At 44.7% G+C, this 20,996-nt stretch overlaps 1 protein-coding gene across 4 annotated transcripts in view; it reads left to right on the forward strand.

Annotated features, from left to right (window-relative positions):
- The window catches only part of TTC7B (tetratricopeptide repeat domain 7B), a 246,923-nt gene that overhangs the window by 112,871 nt on the left and 113,056 nt on the right, over window positions 1-20,996 (forward strand). For all 4 annotated transcript variants that reach the window (XM_045071285.1, XM_045071294.1, XM_045071298.1 and 1 more), the window contains 3 exons: window positions 977-1,149; window positions 9,347-9,410; window positions 13,458-13,595. In XM_045071285.1, coding sequence (XP_044927220.1) covers window positions 977-1,149; window positions 9,347-9,410; window positions 13,458-13,595 — 375 coding nt within the window. The remainder of the gene's footprint in view (window positions 1-976; window positions 1,150-9,346; window positions 9,411-13,457; window positions 13,596-20,996) is intronic.

Below are 20,996 nucleotides of genomic sequence, written 5' to 3' on the forward strand. Positions count from 1 at the left end.
ATGGTTGAAGTTTTATTTTGCCACCTTTGGCTGATCGTGGGGTAGCACGGACCACGTTGAGGTGCACCTGCTTCTGTTCTCAGGGAGATTTTGTGGGGGGTTTGTTTATCTGTTTGTTTTTACTTCTCTTCTTTATCACTGGAAGATTATGAGGTAAGTAAACTGATATGCTAACAAAATATTTCTAGATGTCACATACCCCCCTCCTCCCATTCATCAGATGGGGCACTGTTCTACTGCAGAGAGCTCGAAAAGCATAGTAGTCGTTGTCTAACTTAGGATGACAAGATCCAGATATGTCTGGGTTTTCTCAGGGAGGAAAGAGATACCTATGCAGCATTGCAAAGAGGTCTTTCTTGATCAGTAGCCATACTTGCCACTTTGCTTTCTCTTTTGCACAGGCCAGCAGTAGCCTTTGGGCTGGAAGGCCCAGAGTGCACTGAGAACAGGGCGCTGAGTCCCAAGACGGGGCCACCATGGGACTGGCCCTTGGCACTTCAAAGAGGGAAGGCATTTCCGAAATCTACACTGGATACCATCTTATCAGCAATGAAGAGCTTTTTTTTCCCTCCCCTTCAGGAGTAACGTCTTCTAGGTTGAGCACCAGCTTTGTGCCAAGTTTGGGTTTTAGCAGGGATCTGTTGGGAGGTGATGAAATATTTTGCAATTAACCTATAATAAGAGCTTTTGGAAAAGAGCTAAACTAAAAGTTTCGGTTGTTTCAGAATATCACAGAGGCAGGATGGCTCGAAGGGCATAGACTTTTTTTTTTTTAATGGTTCAAATACCTTAGTGTATTTTCTCTCCTTTTTTGTAGTAAAATGTTCATCGGAGAAGTAAAAATCTTTAATCATGAGTCTTGGAATAGTGCCTAGCACAAAGTGATGACTGGAAAATATTGACCAAATGAGCAAATGAGTGAAGGAATGATACAGAATGGACTCACAGCTATGCCTTTGCTCCTTTGTGTTCCCAGACAATAGCCAGGCAGTTGGCGGAGATCTTGTTGCGGGGTATGTGTGAACAGAGCTACTGGAACCCTCTGGAGGATCCGCCCTGCCAGTCACCTCTGGACGACCCTCTCCGGAAAGGAGCAAACACAAAAACCTACACCCTCACTCGGAAAGCCCGCGTCTACTCAGGAGAGAAGTATGGCCCTTGATGTCCTCCTTCGTAGGCTGGGGGATGGGAGGAAAACTCAAGGATGAGTAAAGTTTGGGACCGATTCTTCCCGTAAGAGAGAACCAGACAAACAAGTCTCATTTGCCAATTTAATGGAGACACTCCATTCCTTTTAGTAACCTCAGTAGATATCTGTGCACCAGTGGGTACATTTTAAGTAGGAAAATTCTCTCCTCTCAGTCCTTGGCCACTGTTCTTGGCCATCACTATTGGTCTTTCGGATTCTCATTCTGTTTCTTCTAAGAACCCTAGCATTAGCCAGTAATCAGTGACAAAGCTGTTTGTAAGCCAGAGTTAGCCTTTTTTTCTTTTCTTCAGCAATTCCTTGATCCTTTTGTTTATAAATTTGTTTTAAACCAAATTAGCTATAAGAAGAAAGAGAATTAAATAACTTGTAAGTGATTGGAAGGTGACGTCTCTTTTGAACTTTTTAATTTTTTTTATTTTAAATCTGGGACAGGGCGCCTGGGTGGCTCAGTGGGTTTAAGCCTCTGCCTTCGGCTCAGGTCATGATCTCAGAGTCCTGGGATCGAGCCCCGCATCGGGCTCTCAGCTCAGTGGGGAGCCTGCTTCCTGCCCTCTCTCTGCCAGCCACTCTGCCTACTTGTGATCTCTGTCTGTCAAATAAATACATAAAATCTTAAAAAAAAAAAAAATAAATCTGGGACTTGGCTACCTTGGAGGAAGGTGGGTTCGGGAACCTCTACAGCCTCCATGTGGGCCTTCCCCAGCTTGGGAAGCAGGAGGTGGCAGGCATTGACCATGAGAGGGGCCAGGAGACAGGAGATTGTTGACTCACTCTTGATTCCTCCCCTTAGAGTCTCACCCTCCCATCTTTGCCGGTTCCTACAAGGAGGAGGCTTGATGGCTCTTCAGAATCTCTCTGTGAGGGGAAGGGGGCGTGTATGAATAAGTATGGAAACCTTCCACAATGGTTATCAAATGAGAAATGGCAGAGAGACTGCAGGCGGCTGCTTCTGAGGCTCCAGAGCTAGGGCGGGGAGGGGGTTTTGACTAGATGCTTACTGCATGTGTGACTTCCGGAAATGATTGTCGCATTTGCAAAAGGGACAACGCATCCCTGGCAGGCAGCCTCCTCTTAATCCCCTTACGTTGACCCTGGCATTTCTCTCCCTCATCCTCCTCTTGTTCAAACTGCATTTCTTACATGGATTCAGAGAAGCGAGCATATTCTTAACTTTTTCCCTAGGTTTATTTTAGTTTGCGCTTAATCCCCCTTTTAATTTAACCCCCCTTTTTGTGGCCTTGTTGAACCATGAGTTTGCTCAATTCACAGTCTGTGTTACTCCTTAGTCCTTATCTGAATTCACAGAACATCTGTTCTAGCAAATCCCAAACTCTCACTTTAAAAATGCTGAACCCTCAGTATGAAGTATTTAGAAGCAGTTTTGGGGTTCATCTTGAAAGTGAAGTTTATATCCTAAGAATAGGCCTGAGTTCTTTGTTTGTTTTCTGCTTCTATGCTGCTTAGTAGACGGATGTATAAGGTTCCAGGTATATTGAGAAACTCAGCTCCTGCTCCTTCCCCTGATCAAGCTGGAAACATGGGTAGAGCTCTGTTTCTTTGGGTGTTATTCCAATGTGGCTTCATCCCTTGAAGGCAGAAAAGCTCAGGATGCTGGCCATTTCTCCTTTATTTTGTGAACCACTCAGACTCTGTTACTCTCCTGATGTCAACAGCCCCAGCTGTCCAAGGAGAATTATGGAGGCAACATGAAGATCTAGAAAATGCAATGACAATTAAAGGGAGATTCCCCTACCAGGACTGGTTGCTGAGTCACAGTTTCATTCCACACAGATACAGTCAGGTTTTTTGTTTTGTTTTGTTTTTACCATTTTACTGAGATGTGATTCACATACTATACAGTTCACTCATTTAAAGTATACAGTTCAGGGGGCACCTGACTGTCTTAGTCAGAAGAGCATGTGCCTCTTGATCTTGGGGTTATGAGTTCAAGCCCCACATGAGATGTAGAGATCACTTAAATAAATAAAAAAACTTAAAAAAAAAATACAGTTCAGTGGCTTTTAACATAGTCACATAATTGTGCTTCTGTCATCATAATCAACTTTGAAAATTTTTTTTACCCTGAAAATAAACCTAGTGCCCCTAAGGTGTCACCTCACCATCCCCAATCCCTTGGCTTTTTCATATGAATTTTAGTATCAGTTTGTCCATTTCTGAAAAAAAGAAAGAAAGAAAAGAAAAGAAAAAAAGCAGCTAGGATTTTGATGGGAATTGCACTGAATCTATAGATCAATTTGGAGGAATATTGCCATCTTAACAATACTGAGTCTTCTAATCCATGAATATGGGACGTCTTTCATTTATTTCGGTCTTCTTTAATTTCTTTCAACAGTGATTTGTTGTTTTCAGAGTGTAAGTTTTTTACTTCTTTCTTGAAACTTACTGTGTGTGTGCCTGCTATTCTTTTGGATACTGCCATAAATGGAATTGTTTTCTTAATTTCATTTTTGGTTTTTTCATTTCAGGTATAGAGAGATACAGTTGATTTTTTGTATTGATGTTATTATATACTGCAATCTTGCTGAACTTGTTCATTTGTTCAAATAGTATTTTAGATTCCTTAGGATTTTCCACATACCAGAATATGTCATCTGCAAATAGAGGTAGTCTTACTTCTTCCTTTCTAACTTAATGGCTTTTATTTTATTTTCTTCCGTAATTGCTTTGCCAGAACCTCCAGTACAATGTTGAATAGAAATGGCAAGGATTGGTGGATATCCTTGTCTTATACCTGATGTTAGGAGGGAAAAAGCATCCAGTTTTCCACCATTGAGTGTGAAATTAGTTGTGGGTTTTCATAAATACCTTTCATCAGGATGAAAAGTTCTTTCTATTGCTAGTTTGTGGAGTACTCTTTATCTTGAAAGGGTATTTAATTTTGTCAGGTGCTTTTTTTGCATCAATTGAGAAAATCATGTACATTCGTTATTCTGTTGATGTAATGTATTACATTAATGGATTTTCAGATGCTAAGTCAATCTTTGACAAATTTCATTGATCTTTTTTAAGAACCAACTTTGGTTTTGTTCATTTTTTGTTCATTTTTTTGTTCATTTGTTCATTTTTTTCTATTGTGTCTCTGTTCACTAAAATTTTATTAATTTCCACACTGATCCTTATTCTTTCAGTTATCACCATCAGTTCTGAGCTTTCTAGTTTTGTTTGTTCACAATGATAATTCTGGTTTATTAGGTAAGAGAGAAAGAAAGCCTTGTTGGGATTATACTTGTCTTGGGGCTCCCTGATCACCAGGACTCTCTAATTAGGCAAAAAGGATATTAATACCAATTCAGTTATACTGCTTGGCGGGTAAAAAAGGGAATCCACAGATAATGATTAAACCCCATCTTGGCCAATAGTCTCAAACGCTTCCCCTCCTTAGTCCCTTATGAGAAGTGTGAGCACAGAGCCTTCCAGCTCCAGCAGATCACAAGAACCATTCAGAATAGCTGGTCATAATGGAATACAACAGAAAAGTGAGCTCTGTCAGAAAACTCCACTCCTTGTCACTGTGGCCTGGACCTGGGGTGGAAACAGGGTGCTCATTCTCTTGACAATCCTAGATAGGAAAGGGATCACATGGACCTCTTTACTTTCTTCCTTCTAGGTCTTTCTGTGAGGAATTTTTTTGACCTTTGCTCATTTATTTATTAAAGATTTATTTATTTATTTCGGGAGGAACAGAAAGAGAGGTAGAGAGACTCCCTACCAAGCCCAGAGCCCAACGCAGGGCTCAATCCTAGGACCCTGAGATCATGACCTGAGTGGAAACCAAGAGTCAGACACTTAACTGACTGTGCCACGCAGGCACCCCGCTTTATTTTTTAAGTAAGCTTTTTATTGACACATAACACATACTGGAAGAAATACACGAACCGAAAGTATAAAACTTGATGAATTTTTACCAAATGAACACATCCATGTAATTAGCACCCTGATCAAGAAACAGACATTGCCAGAACCCTTGAGGCCCTCTTTGTACCCTCTCCTGATCACTGCCTCTATCCAAGGGTAACCATCCTGAGTCCTAGCCCAATCATTAGTATAGGCCATTTTTGAAATTTATATGACTGGAATAATATATTAAAAACTCATCTGTTTAACTTCTGTCTGATATTATGTTTGAGAGGTTCATCTGTGTTTCTGCATGCAGCCGGAGTTTGTTTCCGTTATTATGAAATTTACCGTATATACTCCAATATATTGATCCATTCTACTCGTGATGGATGCTAGAATCGTTTCGCATATGGGGCTGCTTCCATCTCATTCAGGCCCAGGTCCAAATAGCTTGACCGTTACCTTCTCAGAAAGGTATTCCCCAGTCACCTTATCTAACTGTCCTCCTTTCTGAGCATTTTCTATCACATGAGCTCATTCATTTTTCATCATAGCACCTAAAATACAGATTTTTTTTTGGTTTATCCTTCTTCTAGAATGTGCTGCAGTGAACATTTTCACACATGTTCCTTAGTGCACGCACATCAGGGATGTCTTCCTGCTGTTGTGTTTCTCCTTGTAAAAAAACACTTGAGATGGCTTAGATCATTAAACACATGTTAGACTTCATGATTAGCACAAAGTAAGAAAGGAGATTAAAAACTACTCTTGTGTCAAAAAGTGGGTGATGAAAACATTTACCGAAAGCTGGGAGCCAGACGTGGTGCTCAGCTCCTCTGTAGGCCCTGCAGGAGAGGGTGACTGTTGTGGACTTCTAAATACAGGTCTGAACCTCCCTGAGCCAGGGCACAGGATTTGGGGAAGGATGACGACACTGTTGAAAGTGTGAAGATGGGGGCATTGAAGGGTCAGGGAAAGCTCCGGTGGCCTCCACGTAGGCTTTGTGGGACTCTCCCAGTCCACTCCAGAGCATGGCTGAGTGGACTTGATCTGAATGGAGGACCCTTCTTTTTCGTCACGACGGGGTGTTGGCCTGTCTGGAATTGTGTGCCAGGGTGATCCTCAGGTCGGACTAGCCGATCCCTCATAACCAATAGGTACTCTCAATGACTAATTTAAGTCCTTTTCCTTTCTTAGAACTTTTGTCCTTCCACACAGACCTGAGACTGAGGTACTTTCTGCCTCAGCACGTTTAACCGTGTGACTCAGGGACGAAGCAGAGCTGCAGCCACCGTGGGCTTTGACTCTTTTTAGCTCTTATCCACTGGCTGTGGTTCAGAGGCTGTATTTCTCTGGGAATTCTCTAGGGGTTTCACAACCGGGCCTGGCATATTAAAACTAGAAAGGCAGGGGCGCCTGGGTGGTCCAATGAATGGAGCATCCGACTCTTGATTTCCACTCAGGTCATGATCTCACCAATCGCGGGCTTGAGCCCGGAGTTGGACTCCCTGCTTGGTGGGGAGTCTGCTTGAGATTCTCTCCCACCTTTCCCTCTGCCCCTCCCCCTACTCATTCTCTCTCTCTAAAAATAAGTAAATAAATCTTAAAAAAAAAAAAAAACTAGAAAGACACTATTGCTGGGCCTTGGAATTGATGTTGTCATTTACACATAACTTCCTTGTGAGTTGGAGGTGTTCTCCTTGGAGAACAGTCGGAGCCCTCCTTGCACCTACTTGGAGTCTGCATTGACACCTGGATGGTGCCATTGACTTTCAGACATCCAACTCGTCATTGGTTGTGTAATAGCTAAAGATGACAGAAAGATGAACTGCATTTGGATAAAATTGGATTAATTTCTTTTGTAGGATGGTTTCTACCACATACAGTGACATTTTTCACCCATCTGGGGAAATTTTTAGAAAGGGCTGTGATCTGGCAGCCTTGGCAAGGTCATGATCACGATCCGTAAGTGAAGATTCTTGCTCTTGTTCCTTTTGTGTAGAGTCAGACAATGAGTAGATAAATTCATCCAAAGTGAGAAAATGGGCAACTTGCCTGAAGGTCAGCCCAGGAGTTAGTAAGGTGGCTGGGCCTGGGCCAGTTATTACCATCAGTTCTGAGCTTTGCTCAGAAGCTCTGTGCTCCCACCAGCAGCTTGTCCTCACTGTCCGTGAGCCCTGTGTGCTCCCTGTCCCTTCTTATCCTGCACCCTGCCCTTCAGTCAGTGTCCTGTTGGTCTAGGCCCCCAGTTTTTCCACTCCACAAGCCTGAGGCTTGGGCACCCAGGGCTTTCCCCCGATGTTCTTGGGCCCACAGAGGAGATTGTCACAAAGGAGCCCAGTGTTTTCTACCATCTACTCTGAGCTCTATATCTCCTTCAACAGAGAACAGGGGAGGAATGGCCAGAGAGGGGGTCCAGAGAATCCACACGTAGTGGAAGGGGCGTTCTGGTGTATAGTTTTTCAGCATGTCTCTTAAAACTGCCGTTCCTCCTCTTCTCTCTGCCCATTTCTTCCTGCCAGCTCTGAGAGTTTGCCGCACTCCTGAGTCCCATCTCTCCTGCCTCAAAAGGAAGGGTAGAGGAAGTGGAATTAGAATCAGTTAATGTGCTACTTGTTAGCAGCTCTGGTAAAAATAACACAACTTAGCATTTAAGCAGGCTGGATGGCTCAGATGGAATTTGGGGATTATCCATGGACTGAATTGGCTGGTGTTAAGTCACAATTAGCATGGGCTCTCTTCTTTTCAATTAGTCTAGACCATGTAGAACTGGCTAGCCGCCCTGGAAAAAATGGTTAATGTTACTGCTCCATTGGTAAGGTCCCCATGGTATGGAAGCATGGCCAGGATGGCAGGAAACGATTGCTGGGTGGGCACACACACACACACACCACACACACACACACACACACACACATGCTTGGGAGCACTCTTCATTCAAAGCCTGTAGGCTCTATTTCTGAATTGAAGGGGAAAGAAGACTTCTGTCATCGAAAATCCCAGCTCCCCTCAAGCTTCCTGTTTAAAGAAGTTCTCTGCAAATCCCAGAATCCTGCTCTCCACTTACAGGCCAGACTTTTCACCAAATTTTAGCCCTACAAGGGCAATGGGAACCACTCCACAGGTGGTCTCCTTACCCTTATGGACGTCAGAGGTACGGAAAGAGAACCAGGTCCTGTGCTTTTTCTGTCTTGCTCTTCCTGGTCCTTTGATGCCATACAAAAGTTGCCAGCACTTCAAAGAGAACAAGTATTTATAATGATGATATGGAAGACTTTTTTTTTTTTTTGCCATTTTGAGGGGTGGGGAGGATCATCCCATCTCTTAAATTAAATGACTGTGATGTTAGCACATCACAGATGTAAATTTAGTCTTTATTTGATCATCTCTAAAACATCCAGAAATTTTTTTAAACCAACTTCATTTTTGTTGCTCTCTTCTTTCATTTTGTGAAAAAGAATCGAGTTTGGCTCAATTGGTGATAACACTCTCAATTCTACTCAAAGGATTCTAGAGCTTTTAGAACAGAGGGAAAAAATGCTGCAAGTCTCTAAAAATCCTCAAAGCACCAAAAAAGTAGGCTCCAAAGGCTGGAGGTTGGGGTCAGGCTTGGGGCTTTTTGTTGTTATTGTTGTTCTCTAATCTTGAGCAATATTGAGTTTAAAAAGCTTTTTCTTTTAATCACAGATGTCAGAGCTTGGCCAACTTCCATAAAATAGATTAATAAGACAACTAGCACTTGCATGCCACCCCACAATAGAACACGTGTGTTTAATTAAAGTGACTTGCCCAAGTTCTTACAGTATTCTTGAAAAATTATTCAAAGTCTAAAATTGCTTCCAATCTCTTATTTCATCTGAAGGACAGTATAAGATATGGCAGTTAGCAAGTGAGAGGTAAGAAGCGGACTGCTTAGTGAGGTGTCTACAGTCTCTACCCCCAAAATGGGTTTAGGAGAAAGTTTTATCACTGAGATGATGTCAGTTTGTAGCAATCTCAATTTCTGCCTCTATAACAGGCATATATGTTCTCTGGGCTTTTATTTTGGTTTTTATAGCTTGACTTCACTCTGCTGCCTGCTATTAAAATGCATAGTTAAAATGTATAAATTCCATAGATTACCATAGGAATAAGCAAATTAATTCAAGTGTCAGATGATACAGTATATTTTGTGGTTCTACATAAAAATCTAGCTTTTAATATTTAGTGCTATTCATCGTCTTGTATTTTATATGATCTTGAAATTGCCATATATAAAATTCAGTTTTCTTTACACAGCATTTTTTGTCCTCAAGAAAATACTGAAGAAGCCCTGTTGTTACTGCTGATTAGTGAATCGATGGTAAGTAGAATGTGCTTTCAAATTCTTCTCCACCCCCCTTTCCTACAGTCCTGTTTTTGATATGGTCACTCCATCAGTACAGTGGCTATTTTACTTGGGAAAATAATACTTTCTAGGGGGGATACCTGGGTTGGGGGAGGGAAGGAACAACAGGGATTTAAGAAGAGGGATGTTTCTTTTTTTTTTTTAAAGAATAAATAAATAATTTGTTTGATGGAGATCACAAGTAGGCAGAGAGGCAGGCAGAGAGAGAGAGGAGGAAGCAGGCTCTGAGCCTGAGGTAGGGCTCAATCCTAGGACCCTGGGATCATGACCTGAGCCAAAGGCAGAGGCTTTCACCCACTGAGCCACCCAGGCACCCCGAAGAAGAGGGATGTTTCTTAATTCTTGGGCTAGTTAGAGGTGTCCCTTGCAGGTTAATCTCAGCCTGGAGCATGGAGCAAGCCGTTACAGGCCATCTGAGTTCATTCATTTGCCCACTGATTACTGATAGGACACAAACACGATTGCGGATAGGTAAACTATAGCTGAAAGAAGACCAGAGGAATCCTGAGAAGGGAAGGAAGTCCCCCCAGGGTAACCTTTCCAAGCCACCTCAACTTGCCTGGGGGAAGGAGGGAGAGTTTAGGGATAAATCAGTGGGTGGTGGCTGAGCCTGATAAGCAGCTTCAACCTCCTGGGTTGGACTCCCGCTTGCGCCAAGGCACTCTGGAGTCCCCGGCTGTGAGAGCGCGTTCCTGTTCCCTGGCTCTGCTGTCATGAGGGAGTTTTTGCAAGGCCATTGGATTCCCTTGAAATGTTTTGTTAATGTCTGGCCAGGCTATCAAAGTTTACGTCTAGAATTTCATTCCTCACCATTTATTGGGTTTCTGCTCTGCGTCGTGCTAGGCATGACTGCCCAGGCTTGAAGTTGTGGGAGGCAATCTGTGTCATGGTAGTCAGTCCCTTGGCATGTAAGTGGTGTTTGCTGAACACCTGGACAGGACGGTGGGGCTCCTGGAACTGGGAAGGACCTAGATGTCCTCGTACGCATTCCCTCATACCATGAGTGGGAATCCTGAGGACCAGAACAGGAAAAACAGATGCATCCTGCAGTGGTCTGTTGCTCTTTCTAGATCAGAGTGCCTCCTCCCATGTCTCCCACCTCACCAGGCTGGCAGGAGGAGAAGGAGGAGGAACAGGAATCGTGACCGAAGCAAGAGGAGGTATTTGCCTTCTTCCCCAAGCAGGTGGTTTCAGTGGAGGCATGAAACACACCCAGCTGAAGAGGATTTAGAAATGGAGCCCAAGAAGAATGCCGGATGGGCTGAGTGAAGGAGGGATCTGGAGAGGCGGGGTTAGTCAGGGAGGCTTGCATTCTTGCCTTAATTTCAAGCCTTGCGTTTTCTTGTTCTGCGAAACGGCCCAGAGATGTTTACAAGGACAAGACTGCTTGAGTTACCACTGCTTTTTTATTTGGAAGCTCTTTGACGTCGTTGGCCTTCCTTCCTCTGAAGGAAACAGGTCGCCCCCCTGGACTCATCTTTCCTTGACTGTCAGCTGGTAACTCAGAATGGTGTCATTTACATTCTCTACTTTGCCTTGGCACGGCCGGGGAAGGCATCTATGTGAACAGGCTGGCACCTGGTGGCATTTGGTAACCGTTTTTCGAATGAGCCGGTCTCACCGTGCTTTGCCATCAGTTCTTCGGTGGGGGCGACCCCCTCATGTTGGCCCCCTAGCTCATGTTCCCTCATTCTGAGGGGGACTCCTCGCAGCTTGGCAGTGAGTTTCCTTCAGGCACACTTGGTTGGTTATGTTGGGAAATGTTATGTTGGTCATGAAGGAGTAGCGACCACACATTTTTTATTTCTTGGACAATTCTAATCGAAAATACTGTTTTCCGTTGTCAGATCATGTGTTCCCATTTTAGAATTTGGAAAACAGAGCCACATCTCTAAAATGCTTGCTCCAAGTGTGGATGTCTTGGGAATGATGTCTCCACCTTTCCTGCTCCTTAATTGAAATGATAGAAACTAATAATACTCAAAATTGAGATCCCTTTGAGACCATCAGTTGTGGCTCTATGGTATTTAATTTCTGGAAACTCTCTTCAGAGGATGGTGAAACCCAATGACATCATCAGTAAATATGAAGGTCTGGGTTTCCAACCAAAATGATTATGTTCTCCCTGTAAATTGTTCCATAATTATGTAGGTAGAAGTCTAAACTAAGTTCCTTTTGGAAGCCTCTTTCATGTTTCTTGACTTCTTGATTTTTCAGTTTTTTAGACAGAAAATGCACGTGCTCAATTTCAGAACTAAATGAGAATTACTGTGTTTTTTTGTTGTCTGAGAAAATTGTATTCTTCGTTGGTTCTGACTTTAACTTAGAAGCATCGTTTGTCCGTAGTCTCTCCACCTGTAAGATATGGTTTAGCATTGTACTGCTTTCTCACCTCAAATCAAATGCATTTTCCCCAGGAGAAAGGGCTTAATCAGAACTACATTTGTAGAACTGCCTCTGAGACAGTGTTCTGGGATATTTCTTATTTGTGGACCTGTTTGAGGTTCGAATCAAAAGACACCAATTTTTAAAAAATGTACTTGGCACAACTCAAAAATCTCTCTTAAGTAGTATTTTGTTTTGTTTTGTTTTGTTCTCTTCCAGGCCTTGGTCCTAATACGGAACATTTATAGCAAGTAAATAAAATGAGACTCCTTACAGCAGCCCCTGTTTCCCTTAGAGCTTCCTTTGTTGGCTCAAAGTCGCTCCTCACAAGAAAGCCTTAGAATGAAATCTTCAAAAGCAGGCTTGTATCTGTAAGAGATGACTCACTTGGTAGGAAGTGGCCTGTCATATATTCTTATTTGTCTTTGACATTTTAGAGCAAGGAGTTTTAAAGTGAGTAAGTACGGATAGATGGCTAAAAGTGAGTGGCTTGGACTCACACACACAGAGAAGGCATTTCATCTCATTAGTGAGGGAGAAGGTGTGTAGGCGTGTCAGCTGTCACCCTGCCTGGACCAGGGACCCTGGTGCCTCACCTACCACTTGCACAGGAAAAACTGAGGGCCCCTTTCTCTCCTCCTAGGAAAGGATGATTCTGGAAGCTTCTGGTAATGAGCAGGGGGAGAAAATACAGGCAAACTCTAACTTAATTGATTCTGAACTCCCTAGCAGGGAGGGATGGAAAATGGTTAGAGTTGTTTAGTGGCCCTAATACATGTGATATGTCTGGAGACTCCCTAGAGAAATTAAATTTCAAAAAGTAATGAAAGCACGTTGTTGTAAAGAGCATTTGATTTCTAGATAGATGAGATTAATAAGCTCGAATGTGCCTGCTGTATTTCTGCAGCAAGCTCTGGAGATATGCAAGAGGCAAGGTGTTCTCCTGAGTCCTCTGGTAATATCTTTTAAAACAAAACTCAGTCTGCTTCTTGCTTTCTCTTCTACAGCTGTTCTGTGCTTCCCTAATCAGGATTGCATTAGTCTTTGTAGTCTGTTCCAATGAAGGTGCCATAGAGGGACCTGAATGTTGCTTTCGTGACAGAGGAAAAGTACGACATGTCCCTGCAGGACTGAGGGAACTTAATGGCACCATGTGATGGTGGGAGTATGGGGCTAGGGATGTTCCCTCTGCTGTGTAACGCAGAGCAGGAGCTGCACCTACAGGCAAGACACGACAGTCCCCCCGCCCCGGTGTGTGAGTCTGCCACCCCAGAGCACTGGCGGTGTCTGCAGCAGGGCTGGCTGGTGGGCCTGAGCCCAGGAGCCATCACCCTGCTTGGCATCAGCTTCTAAAGCCCCCTGCAACCACCGGCTGGTGGGTCCCGAGGGTCCTCTGGCTCCACATCTCCAGGCTAATACCTCGTACTGCTGTAGGGCTTGGGGCATTCTGAGTAAACAAGCCAAGGTGACAAGCCCCTTACTTGCTCCTGCCCTTGTCTCCAGGCCCTTGGCAAGCCACGAGGGGCAGGAGGGCCTAGGTGGCTTCTCTACGCAATGATAGCTGTGTGCATGGGCTGACTCACCAGCTGCTCCTCTTGTCTTCTGTGTTGTTTTCAGGCCAACCGGGACGCTGTGCTGAGCAGAACACCCGAGCACAAGAGTGACCGTCTCATCAGTTTGCAGAGTGCCTCGGTGGTCTATGATCTACTGACCATTGCCCTTGGAAGAAGAGGCCAGTATGAGATGCTGTCGGAGGTAGAGCCCTTGAGTCTGGTACTTCCCAGTTGGGGGGGGGGTGCGGTGCTAGCCAAAGCAGCACTGAGAAGAGCTGTGAGACCAGGTCCTGACCCCTCTGTCCCTGGCAGCCATGTGACCTTGGCCTGACTCTTAACTCTGTGAAATGGGAATTGGGTTAAATGATTGGATCATGGAATTCACTGGTGGCGACTTCCTAGCAGTGGCCCCCAAACCCACTGAGTTTGTGTGAGGGAAGGCAAGCATTTCTCAAGCGGCTTCTCTTGCAGGGTAATTTCTACCATCACCCCAAATCTCCCATCTGTGATCCTAATTTCCTTAAAAAGCCAGTTTTACTCTGTTTAAAACATGGATGCATAACTCCCAGTGAAATGGTCCCCTTAGGCATGTGATTGTCAGGTGAGCGGGTGTCGTCTCTCGTGTCAAGAAACACAGTTTTCACTTAAAGACTTTTGCTCGTTCAGAAGAGACCCGAGTTGATTACAGATCTTGTGCAAGGTCCTGTCATTTTGTTCCTTCATCTTCTGAAGAACATTGAGGACGGAAGCTTAACGGTTAACACAGTTTTCAGAGGAAGCTAGTTAACCTCGGGCTGCAGTCATGAGTTACTACACAGTAGCCCAGAAGTCCAGATTCCACCCAGGCAAGGACTGAATGAGTGCCACGATCAGCTTATTCTTTCTTTAGTGGAGAAGGAAGGAAGAGAGAGAGAGAGAGAGAATGTGGAAGGAAGGAAGGAAACAGGGAAACAACTCATTTTGTTCAAGTGGACTTTGCATGTTATTTTTCTTTTCCTTTCTAAATTTATACACACCGCAGCAGCCTCAGGGCCTGGGGACAGGGATTGAAACATAGTAACACATTGGCTGGAATCAGATGAGCGCCAGGCTCACGCCCCTAGCCTGCTGTTGTGACGCTGCCACACGAGGCAGGAGCCTTGGAGGACAGATGAGCCTGCATGGCTCGGGTCTTTTTTTAGTCTTTGGTTTGGTGACTGTACAGGGCAGTGGTTACTCAGGCTTCAAAAAAAGCCCCTTGCAGTCCGGCTAGATAAAGCAGTGTGCCCAGTGCTCCTGTCACATGCGGCTCATCCCCTGGGACTCTGCCCGGATTCTTCCCCCCTCCATGTGCCTCGGTTTCCCGGGACCCTCCCCTCCCAGCCAACTTAGTGCCTGTCTGCTGTGTCTACTGTGGAGCCCCTCCGTGGGGACAGTGCCATCCAGCTCCCAGTTGAGTCCTTTTCTGGTAAACTTTTTTTCCTCCAGACAAACCACTAAAGAAAGCATCTCTCTGGGTCCGAGGCTGGTTGTGGTTGGCGGGTCTCCCTTCATACCATCATGTAGCAATCTGGCCTTTCCTCAGCTTGAACTTCACCGACGTCAGGAACAGGTGTGAGGAGGTTGGGGCGGCTGGCGTGGTTGGCTGGCTGGATGGCTCCTGCCCACAGGCTTCTGGTCATGCCATGAATGGCTGTAGGGGGACGGCTGTCACCTTAGCAGCATTCCTCTGCAAGCCTGCCACACGCCTCCTTCCAGCACCGAATACTGGGCCTTGTTTTCACTCCGGTGACTTTTGTCTTGGTATCACACATAGCTTCCACCTTGTGGCAATGACCTGATGCCTGAGTCACTAGGTGGTCCGATCCGGTTGCCAGAGCTTTGGCGATTCAGAATTTCACTGCACTGGTCACATTTAAAGCAATGAGGACAGGGCCAGAGGGTGCCTCATCGGTAAGGGAGTACAAGGGTGGGAGAAAGGGAAATTTACCACTCTATGTTCCTTGAAGGATTGTATACCATATGTGTGTATTATCTATTAAATATATAAATCAGCTGATAAGATAGAGACAATGGAGGACATTCATTTCCGTAATACACATATATGGGGTCCCCTGTACTAAGCCAGAGGCTGTGATTAAGGCCGGGATTCAGCCATGTGCGAGGCAAGGTCCCTGCCTGTGAGCACCCCCCACCCCACCCCCTGTGCAGCGGGAGGCAGCCAGGCCGAAGGCAGCTGTCTGGGGCGGGGTCGGGGGGGTGGGGAGGCAGGGTCTGCTTCCAGTAGTGAGGCCTTTGAATACACGGCTCCAGCCTTTTTTGCTCTTTCTACTTAGTTTTGCAGTTGGAGCCGCCCCCAGCAAACCTTTGATGACCATGTCGTCTCAGGTCTTTTTTAACTAAAACAGGCCCTATCTAGGAGAAAGCACCTGACATCTGGGTGTTCAGTTTTGGAAGGTCCAGCCTTGGCTAAGCACAGACCCTCTCTCCCCTGGCCCCAGGCCTCGGATCCTGCTTCCTTCATTTCCTGGGATTTTCTTCTTCTTCCTTCTTTCTCTTTTCTTCTCATCTGCCCTTCCGTCTTCTCAGGGCTCTAGGCTAAAAGGTTAACTGTATTGTTTCTTAATTGGGGTAAATTCCCGTAACATAAAGGTAACCATTTAAAAGTGTATAATTCAGTGGCATTTGGTACGTTCACTGCTAGGCCGGCCTCACTTCTATTAAGTCCTAGAAGGAAACCCCCTCCTGAGTAAGCAGTTATCCTCCATCCTGCTCCCCCAGTCCCTGTCCACTACCAATCTTTTTTCTGACTATGGATTTACTCATCTGGGGTATTTCCTATAACTGGAACCATCCAGTAAGTGATCTGATATCTGGCTTTTCTCAGAGTAATGTTTTCAAGGTCACCCATGCTGTAGCCCACATCGGAACTTCATTCCTTCTTGCGGTTGAACAACATCCCGTTGTGTAAATCTAGCACAATTTCTTCACCCAGTTATCCGGTGGTGGGCATTTGACTCTGGTGAGTCGTGCTGCTATGGGGGCCACTGGATTTTAAACTTCCTGTACTACTTCTGGGGACCCCGTGAGTGTTAGTGATTACCGTTGCTGTCATTCATCGTGGTCGTATGGTCCGTGTCTTCTTCACCTCCTACATTGTTGCCAAAGCGACCTTTCTAAGACACAGGAGTGTCATGCCACCCTTCTGTGCAGAAACATTTGATGGCTCTTCCCATCCGCCCCACTTTTTACTTCGTTTGTCTTGTATTCCTTTTCCTCCCATCAAGAAAGTGACTTCCTCAATTATCTTTTTTGCAATATGCAGCACCTTGCAGATTCCTTGAAGCATCAAACAACACAGACAAGTATGGAAAAGGAAATAAAAGTCACTTAGAGTCCTGCCGTCCTGAGATTGACCACCCATTGACATTGTAGAGACCGTCTTTCCTTGTATCTCTTTATGAGTAAATGCATGTACATTTATGTAACTTTCAAGGAATGGAATAGTGTCATATATGTATTATTGTAGGTGTTCCCACCCATTCTTCTCCCCTCCATTGGCACTCCTCCCTAACTCTTGTCTCCTTAGACCCCAGACCCAGGTCAGCAACCTCGTATGTCCTGAGCCCAGGCCTTTGTGTCTGGAAGCTTGGGTTTGGGTCCCGGGTCTGCCACTCCCAGATTATAGTTTGGTGATCCTGGCAAGTCATTAATCCCCTATGCCTTGGTTTTTCCTTCTGTAAAATGGGGACAATAACCATACCTATCTCAGATCATTGTGAGGTGATTTACTAACCATGTAAGTTAACCAGAGCAGAGCCCCGCACCTACTACATGATAATAAGTGGAGTTTATTAAATGGCAGCTATGTGTTGCTGTGCTGTTCCCACCACCATATGCCCAGGAGTGGCCAGGCACAGGAGAAGTAACAGTGTGTATAGAAAAAGGTCTTTTGACTTCTAGAAACTTCTAGTCTAGTTCAGGAGATCAAGCAGAAAGACACGAAAAGACAACTGATCAGAGAAGACTGGTGAGTCCAAGGCATGTTCATTGCAGGTGAACAGACTGGGTGGGTTGCAGCCATGTTTGGAGGTTGGGTGCCCTTGAGAGAGTAGGAATAGCTGGTACACCAAGGGCTGATGGGAATTTAAAAAGTCCCAGAGCAGAGAGACTCGTCCTCAAGACTGTGGGGTAAAGGGCATAAGGCCTGAGGATCCGGGAGCCAAAAGCTCGCTCTTATGGAAGGAGGACAGGACACCAAACCGAAAGTGCGGGGCCAGGTTGTCAGCCCCCCAACATCTTGGGACAGACTGCTTGTGCCCCTCGCCGACGGGCTCCTGCCATACCCCCCTTTGGCTGGTCCGTGAGCAGGTCCTCCCAGCCTCAGCGACGCTGCACAGATCTTTTATTTCAGTTGGAAATTTTTATAAACAGAATTTAACAACAACCAGGCTATTGGGAGAGAAGACCCTTTACCTCCTCCCCCTGCCTCAGACTTTCTTGCCTTCTCTTGTCTGCAACCACCAATGCTCCACATCAGACACAGCCCATTCTCCTTCTGCTGGCTCGCCTCGCCGGCTGAGCTGAGCCCCTCAGCACTCCCACACTGACAGGGGAAAAGACGGGGTGCTTCTGCCGTGGTGCCCATCCTGTCTTGTCATCTGCTCTCCCGTTTTCGCTGACACTTCTGGTCTGTCCTGCAGCATGGAGCAGACCCAGCCTTTCAGGAACTGTGCCTTTGCAGGGGAGCAGAGCCGCTCTCGCGAGAAAACTGTCCTCTCTGTCTGTTTCTTCAGTTGTATTTATTTCAGATGGACAGTTCCTCTCCCAGCCCAAGCTTGGCTACCCTCGTGGGTGCCCACAGAACACCTTTCTTCTTTTCAGGGCACTGTGCGGCCAGATACTGGGCCAGGACCGTAGTACAAAGGAAATACAAACCAGAGGTTATCACATCCTTATTCTGACAGGTTTAAATATAAGCACAATGTTTACCATATCTCCAGTGCGATGAGTTTTCGTGTTTTTAAAAGACTAATTGTGAGCCTCGCTGAAAGGTCTGTGTAGGAAGGAACACTTCTTTTCTTCCCCCTTCAATTTAAACAGCAGCACTAGTTGGCATGACAACCCATGCTATTAAAAGTAAAGCAACAAGCCTTGCTTCCTCTGTTTTTCAGAATGAACCCAAACTGCTAAGTAGGTTTGTTTCTTGAATTTGACTATTAGTGGCTCCATTTCGACAGAATGTTATGGGGTCCCTCTAGAAGGGTGTATGTGTCCCCTGTACATAGCTATGGCAGCTTGGGAGACAGAAATGATATTTTTATCTTCCCTGTTGAACTCATATTCATTTGTTTATGGTAAATCTCAACAACATTATAGTTCTGTGGGTAGAACTGTCTGGCTTAGTGCTTGTACCAAAGGGACAATTTACACATTCCTAACCCAAACACTTATTTAATCAGGGAGTATTGTGAAAAACACTTGAACGTCTAAGTCTGTTCACAGGCCTACCATTTGTCAGTTTCTATTAGAGTTTGGTGTTTCATGCAGCCCCACTTGGACTACAGAAGCCCAGCCTTGACCTGGGTGCCAAGCTCCCTGGGCAGTGTCGGTGTGTCCTGACCAATAAGGCTGAAGACTTCTGAGAGATGAAGGCAGAATGTTTAGTTCATGGTAGGTGTTCAGTAAAAACCTGCTGAATAAACCAGTGCTTCAAAGCCAATGTACCTTCTCATCCCATTCCCTTTCCTTTGATTTTTGAGATAAATTTTCCCTGGATATATAATGAGTAGGTCTTCCCCAGGTGGGCCCAAAGGGTAAAGGTCATGTAGCTGGGAAATAGTAACAAAGGAAGAGCTGGTCCCAAAGTGGGACAGAGCATCATACAGATCCCAGCTCTGGTCCAGCTTCAGGGGTCACCCAGCAGGGACCAGGACCCTGCATGGCAGGCCTGCCCCGAAGCATCCCAGCTACTGACATGGCCGCCAGCACCTTCTTTTCCACCATTATGGAAGCATTTCTTGACTTAAGTATCATTGCTCTCTTCTTATGGCATTTTACCATGCCATCTTATGGAATTTTACCATGCCATTTTAACCTTTTTAAAAGGTGTAAAATTCAGTGGCATTAATTATATTCACAATATTATGCAGCCTTCATGACTATTTCCAAATTTTCCATCACCGCAAACAGAAACTCTTTACGCATCAACAATAGCTCCCTATTCCCTCCTGCCATCTACTTTCAGTCTCTGTGAGTCCGCATCATGTAAATGGAACCATGCAGTTCTTGTGTCTTATGTCTGATTTCACCTAGCCTCATGTTTTTGAGGTCCCATTCTGCTGTGATAACACATCTGGTAGCATGTATCGGACTTCGTTCCTTTTTTGGCCGAATAATACTCCGTGTATGTATATGCCACATTTTGTTTATCCATGTGGGTGGACATGTGTAGTGTTTCCACCTTTTGAGTATCGTGAATAATGCTGTGATGAGCATTGGTGTACACATTGGAGTTTCTGTTTTCAGTTCTTTTACGTATATATCCAAGAGTGGAACTGCCAACTCATATGATAATTCTATGCTTAACTTTTCAAAGAACTACCAAACTATTTTTCACAGCAGCTGCGCCATTTTACATTACCAGCAGCGAGGCATAAGAGTTCCAAGTTCTCCACATCCTAGCCAATACTCATTACTTTTGTTTTGTTTTGTCATAGCCATCTTAGTAGGTGTGAAATGGTGTTTCATTGTGGGTTCGATTTGTGTTTCCCTAATGACTAATGATGTTGAATAGCTCTTCATGTGCTTTTTGGCCACTTATGTGTCTTGTTCAGAGGAATATCTCTTCAAGACTGTCACCCATTTTAATTTGGGTTGTTTGTCTTTCTGTTGTTGAGTTAGGGGAGTTCTTCATTTATTGTGGATAATAAACCCTTAACAGTTATGATTTCTAAATATTTCTCTGATTTTGTAGGCTGTGTTTCCATTTTCTTGATAATGTCCTTTGATCCACAAAAGCTTTTAATTCTGATGAGGTCTATAATGTCAGTTTTTTTCTTTTGTTGCTCGTGCCTTTGGTGCCGAGGTCCTGAAGATTTACTCCTATATTTTCCTTTAAGAATTTTATGGTTTTTGCTCTTATATTTAGCATGTTGATCCATTTTGAGTTAATTTCTGTATTTTAAATAGGGAGCCAACTTCATTCCTTGCATTTGGAAATCCAGTTGTCCTAACAACATTTGTTGAGAGAACGTTCTTTCTCCTTTGAATGGACTGGGCACCCTGGTCAAAAATTGATTGACTATATATGTGTGGATTGGATTCTGGGATTTTAGTTCTATTCCATTGGTCTATTGTTTCTCCTTATGCCAGTACCATGTGATTTTGATTACTATAGCTTTGTTACAAGTTGAAATCAAGAAGTGTGAATCCTCCATCTTTGTTCTTTTTTAAGATTGTTTCCCCCTGCTCAGGGCCCCTTCCAAGTCCACATGAATTTGAAGATTGGCTTTTCCATTCCTGCAGAGAAGACTGTTAGAATTTTCATAGAGATTGTGTTGACTCTGTGGATCGTTTGGATAGTGTTACCCTTCTAACAGTATCTCATGTTTTGATTCCAGAT

The sequence above is a fragment of the Mustela putorius genome, unplaced genomic scaffold (genome assembly GCF_011764305.1).
Source record: "Mustela putorius furo isolate JIRA1106 unplaced genomic scaffold, ASM1176430v1.1 tig00000129_pilon_pilon_pilon, whole genome shotgun sequence".
Taxonomy (NCBI): Eukaryota; Metazoa; Chordata; class Mammalia; order Carnivora; family Mustelidae; genus Mustela; species Mustela putorius.